Genomic DNA, 6,299 nt, shown 5'->3' with positions numbered 1-6,299 from the left:
ATTCATTATTACTTTCTACTTGAGGTAGCACTTCACAAGGCTCCCACAAACCATCTTCAATTAGTTGATCTAGTTTATTTTTAAGTTTTTGTATTTTTTTAGATCTTTCTGAAGTTGTATCATGGAATATTTCTTTTAAATCGGACATTGAAATCTTAGGAACATCTGTTTCGGATACTGTACAGTTTCCATACTTTGGAGGCTTAAGAACGGAATAAACAGATAAAATCTTATAAAGATGTAAAAAAGTAGGAGTGGATGGATGGTCGTTTGGGCCACATGATTGCCTAATAATCCCAAAAAACTTCTGAAATAGAACATAAAATAAAAGTATAATATTAAATAATAAAATAAAATATTTTAATGAATATAAATATTTTAATTTTATTTAAAAAAAATATTCATTATATAATTATTATATTTCTTACCTCTAATGGATCTTGACACATTTTACCAGTCAACACATATTCAAATCCACAGTTCTCTATTAAATATTTTGAAAGGTCAATAGTTGACTGAAGAGTAACTCTTAATCCTTGAGCAGTTGATATGGTCAAAAAGTCTTCAGCTTTTATATTTCCCATATTCATCTCATTCTCCCAGCCGTTGATGTATGAAATTGCATCTTGAAAGTTCTTAAAACCAAAAAATATTTATAACTACATAACACAATGTTTAAAATTCATCATGGGTAAATTCATGTAAAGTTATAATTTATTAAAGTTCCAAACATAAGAGATCATTATTACCTGAAAGCCTTCGCTATCTATTTTTAACCCTTGCCATGGAAGATTTCTATTAAAGTTATCGAATAAACTGTTCCAGAATTCAGTAAACTTTGCAGTTTCTTCAGAACCTTTCAAAGTAAGCACTCCTTTGTTTTTATAATATTTCATAGCTTGTGCCATGCTTGAGCTTAAAACCTGTAATATAAATATAATGTAACAAAACATTATAAAGATAATTTTATGGATAGATTTATTGATATTGATGGTTTATAATTCTGATCATAATTAAACCTGAGTACAAAGGCGAACGCTCATTTTCGCCATGGGTGTCAAGTATAAATGATGTGGTGTTATTTTAGGAATTATTCTTAAATTTCCAGGATTTTTAATATCCTCTTTATACACTTCTTCAAAATATTTCCAGACTATTTGATTTGATTGGGAATTTAGCTGAAAATACAGTACAAAAAACATATATACCATTTGTATACAGAGTATTATTTAAGTAATTGTTAAACAACAATTTAAAAAAAAAATAACTTACTTGTAAACATTTGTTGTTGTATAAACGGTTACGTACACATTTAAATAAATGGACAAAATCAGAAAAAGCATACACCTTCCTTTTTGGATCACATGGATGTTGAAAATAATTTCTCAAATTATTTTTGGAACTATCTATTCCAAGTTCTTTCAACATCTTACGGTTGGTAGTTGCACCATCACAGATAATGCCATCAACAAATATACCAATATTTTCTAGGGAACCAATAGCTCTCAAAACTAGTTGTGCTATCATAACACCTAATCAATGTAAATGTAGGTAATACAAATAACTTATTTTTTGTTTAACAAGTAAATAATATTATAATGTATTAATTACCTTTGACTTCACCTTTAGAGGCAAAGCAGCCAATAGTTTGGTAAAAGTTTGAACTTAATGACTGCCACATGAATACCAGTGCATGATCTGCATACTCCTTGTGGTGATCTGAATTATCTTCATTGCCAAAATCTTCAAGTCCTCTGTAGGTAAGGTTGGATGAATTAACTGCTAAGCTTTTTTGAAGACTGATCGAGTCAAAAAGTAATACTCCATGTTTAGCCATTTCAGTCATTTGGCTAACTTTTTTCTGCAAAAGACTTAAAAAATCTTGATCAAAGCCACATGTTGTTTTAATTGAAGACAAATATTTCCTGACTGTTTTAGGATGAGGCAATGGTAACAATGCAGTAGATCTTATATATTTGTAAGCTGTTGGTGATCGAATATTAAACATTAAACATAGCATTAGCCAGTTTTCACTGTAACGGCGATTTCTAGGATTTTTTACTTTTGCTGCAGCAAAACATTCCATTATGAGAATTTTCTGAGACTCATTGATATTTAATTTCTTTAACTTATCTTCAATAGAACCACTGTAATCTGACATTTCATTTTGAACTAAATCCAATTTTTTTTGTAGTGATATAATTTTTTTGTTTTTTCTTACAACTGTTCTACGATTATTGTTTGATCTTTTTCTTACAATATCAATTTTTTTTTTTCTTGGTAGGAGTAACTTCTAATTTTTGTTCACAGCCTGATGCTTTCCTTTTGTTTCTAAGTCTAAGAATATTTTTTAAACATTTGCATTTTGGACAACAATTTGATTTAGTCTTTATTATGGCCTCACATTCATTATGCCTTAAAAGACCAACCGAAGAAGTAGTGCATAATGCTTCAGAAAATATTGGAAATTGTTTAGCTGAAGGCCCACCTTGACAAACTAAAATTAATTCAAAAGTTTTGATATTATCATTGAACTGTGTGACACTTTTGCCAGGTGTAATACCAAGTTCATCAGACCCAAATTGTTGACCATTAATCCAAAAAGATACTTGACAATCTTTATTGACTTTTATACATTTCTCTACAGTAGGAACTTCACCTACTCCATTTAAAGTAGCTATACAAAATTCTTCTTTTTTATCACATGCTATTAGTATCCATGGAGTGGGACATTGAAACAACTCTGGTTGGTTTAAATCATGAAACAAATTGTCTGAAAAAAAATATAGTTTATTAGTGCGATAAATGTTGTAATACATAATATGTAAATACTAATATTGAGTTTGAAATCCTACCTTCTACAGGTAATTCAGCTTTGGATGATGCATTATGATCACTGTCCAATGATTTACTGATATTCATATCACAAACAGTTGCTAAATACATAAATAAAGGAATACATATACTATAATATACCAACTTACATAATTTATATTTATTTCAACTTATGAACTAAATTTAAAGCTATATTAAAATATAACTTTACATTTTATCTTTAAATAATTTAATTTTACTTGATGTAAATTTTTATTAAATACTACTTAATATTGAATATAATAACTAACTGTTATAAAATTACCTAATTTTTTTGTAAGTTACCTTGACGAAGACATGGTGGTTTTCTTGGTTGTTTATTTGGTTTAGATAGGTAACTTGGACCAGGAAATATTGAAGGTACTGCTCCTTCTCTTAATCGGCATCTTGTATATTGAATCTAATAATATCAAGAAAAAAATATGTAATAAAACCTAATATATTTTATATTTATTAAGAGTTAAAGTTAATATTATTTCTCAATCAAAATAGTACCTAGGTACATAAAATGATATTACAAAAATATGAACAATAAAAAATTAATATAATTTATAATACCTAGTACCTAATAGAAAATGAAAACATATGTACCTTTATTCCGCCAGACTCCCAATACCATACTATGTCTTCCTCGGAAAAATGTTTGGAACAAACGTAGGTCTTGTCGTTTACAACAAAGTTTTTCCTTGGAATAGCTTTTTGCCATCTTTGCCGTAAACCAGTATCTTTTGGTGCGGAAAACTGTGACACCTTTTCTGTGTTGCTTTTGTAGCCTGAAGTACATCCAACTACACAACACTTAGCCACCATGGCAATAAAATTATATACCTACTACCAATTAAGTAATGACAAAAATACAGAATAATATTGTCGAAATTCGAAAATTATTTTGTTAATCTTTGTCATGCATTATGAATATACTCATGTTATCTCCAGGTTAGGTGTCGGTTGTGTTCTGATCACCTTTTTACGGTATACAATAATTCTTGAATGATTTTAATTCGTAATTTTAGTCGTTTGGACGATATAACGAATTTGAATAAAAAAATCTTCGATTTCCCAGTACATACAAATGTAAACATAGGCCCACTGACTACTATCGCTAATAGTTCCCTACGGTCACCGCATAGACCACCCGTCTGCATTAGCATCATAGTGGCGTGCGCCAACCTGTGTAGATAACCGTGATTAATAGTTATATAAATTATTAATTGTGTACAGATTGCAGAGCTCAAACGTTTTTCACGTAGCCCAGTACTGTGCGTATTATATTGAGAAAAATGTTTACAGATGCATTGCATATTTATGGTTTTTATTTCTATTTTGCTAATTTAGGGTTTATAGTGCTATTTTTAGTCATATTTTCTTAATATACATAATATATACCTACATATTATACAAAATATAAGAAATTATCACATTATGTTGAAAATGATGATTAATTTGGTTAGGAAATAGGAAATAAATAGATCTTATAAGTACACTTTTACAAACATATTTAAGTAATTTAATATATAATATTTTGTTAACAATTTATAATTCAACTAGTCCAGACAGTCCCTGATGTCTATGAGCCCAACAATTTAATAAAATTGTATAATTACATTTAACTTTTTAAAATAAATTAAATTTTTTCAATTTAAATTCATATTTTTTGATTTTTTGTGCTATTTATAGTGCATATTTTGGAGGTTTTAAGTGCATATTTAAGAGCTAAAAAGTAACATTTTTAGTGCATTTTTAGTGCTACAACTTCCGAGCCCTGCTTATGACTTACTCAGTATAAATCTACTGTGCCACTACCAGGACAAATAATTGAGTAATAATAAAAAAATGTTTCTATACCAGTATTATAGTATTTCTATGTATATTACTTTTGTTAATTTTTTACTTGGTGATAACATGTTAATTATATAATAAATACAACTTGCTTTGTAGTTAATAAATATATAATGAAAAAAAAACAATATAATTATATGATATATTTAAAAATTTCATGATTTTCAGATGCAATAAAACAAATGAAAAAATTCAAATTAAGCGATGCTGTGGATATTGAGACACCGATAAGGACATTTATTTCTGGAGCTAAATTCCGGGAACCAAAAAAAAATCTACCTATTTCTAATGAACTATCATCTTAATATAATTTTTGTTTAAATACTATGTTTTATGGTCAAGTGTACCAGTATAAATATTTATATCTGTTTAGATTCTTATCAATACAATTATTAATTAAAAATAATAATATATACTGTTATTAACATGGAAATAAAAAAATGAATTTACAATATTCTTTTCGTTATTAAGTTTATAAGTTTAAGTGAAGCGTATTTGAATGTATTCGATAATATTTGTAGAAATTGTATTTACCAACGAATACAGTTATCTATAAAAGCGTATAAAGTTTCGATAACAAAATTAATTTATTATAAAAAGTAAAATAATGAACATAAAACTATATCTATACATCCCGAATCGGAAGGTACAAATTTTAAGTTTATTTTTTGAAATACTATATAATATTAACTATTGCCTTCGAACCTGTTCACCATTAGTAAGTTTTCTGAAGAACCATTTATTACTAAGATTACGATTATTCTCATCATGTGAATAGTAGTTTTGATTAAAAGTGATTGGCGAAACATGTTCAATTAAAATAGCCTTTTATATTAACCTTGGTGTTATTTTGGGACATTTCGCAGGATCATAACTACGGTTAATGGAACACAATTAATCATTACGTAGTTTCTGCAGATAAACAAAATCATTTCGAAATGTATTATAAAGAAATTTCATTTTGAAGATAGAATAAAAATAAGTACTATTTTTAAATCACAATTTTGCGCCCCTTCGCGATTTGCGCCCCTGGCGAAGGCACAGTTCGCCATACCCTTGCTACGCCACTGTGTTTAAGAACAACGTTTTAAAGTGATTTTCGAGATAATAGGAGGTACATTATTTAAATACTTTCTTTGAGCTTAAATATTTCGATCTGATATGGAAAAAAAAAATAACAACCGAATGTAATAACATTTTATTGGTCTCTAAAATATTCACATAATTATAAAACAGGTCAAGTTGAAATAATAATAATAATAATAAACATTATAATAATACTGCGTATCGAGCAAACGACCAAAGTAGCCGCGGGTATGGTTGAATTGACATAGCCACATATAGGTACTATATGGTCTATGGCATATATACACACGGGGAACTATAAACGGTAAGATTTTACGATCGTTTCGACTGGCGGGTAATAGATATGTTTTCGAGCTGCTCGCACATGATGATGATGTATAAAATACGTGTATAGTGCAGGGTATCGTTCAGGGTATCAATTTGGGAGGTATATACTATTATACCGTATACGATGTGAGGAAGCATTCAAATACTGAAATACTCATATATATGTGTGTGTG

General features: G+C 28.4%; 1 protein-coding gene across 1 annotated transcript; it reads right to left on the bottom strand.

The window, feature by feature from the left end:
• Positions 1-1,603: 1,603 nt before the first annotated feature.
• Positions 1,604-2,161, bottom strand: LOC107882648. The gene has a single exon (XM_016801283.1). The coding sequence runs from the start codon at positions 2,159-2,161 to the stop codon at positions 1,604-1,606; it is 558 nt and encodes a 185-aa protein (XP_016656772.1).
• Positions 2,162-6,299: the final 4,138 nt, after the last annotated feature.

The sequence above is a fragment of the Acyrthosiphon pisum genome, unplaced genomic scaffold (assembly GCF_005508785.2).
Source record: "Acyrthosiphon pisum isolate AL4f unplaced genomic scaffold, pea_aphid_22Mar2018_4r6ur Scaffold_20500;HRSCAF=21211, whole genome shotgun sequence".
In the NCBI taxonomy this organism is placed as follows: Eukaryota; Metazoa; Arthropoda; class Insecta; order Hemiptera; family Aphididae; genus Acyrthosiphon; species Acyrthosiphon pisum.
The sequence above is the reverse complement of the archived record's forward strand: the minus strand, read 5'-3'. Positions and strand labels throughout refer to the sequence as shown.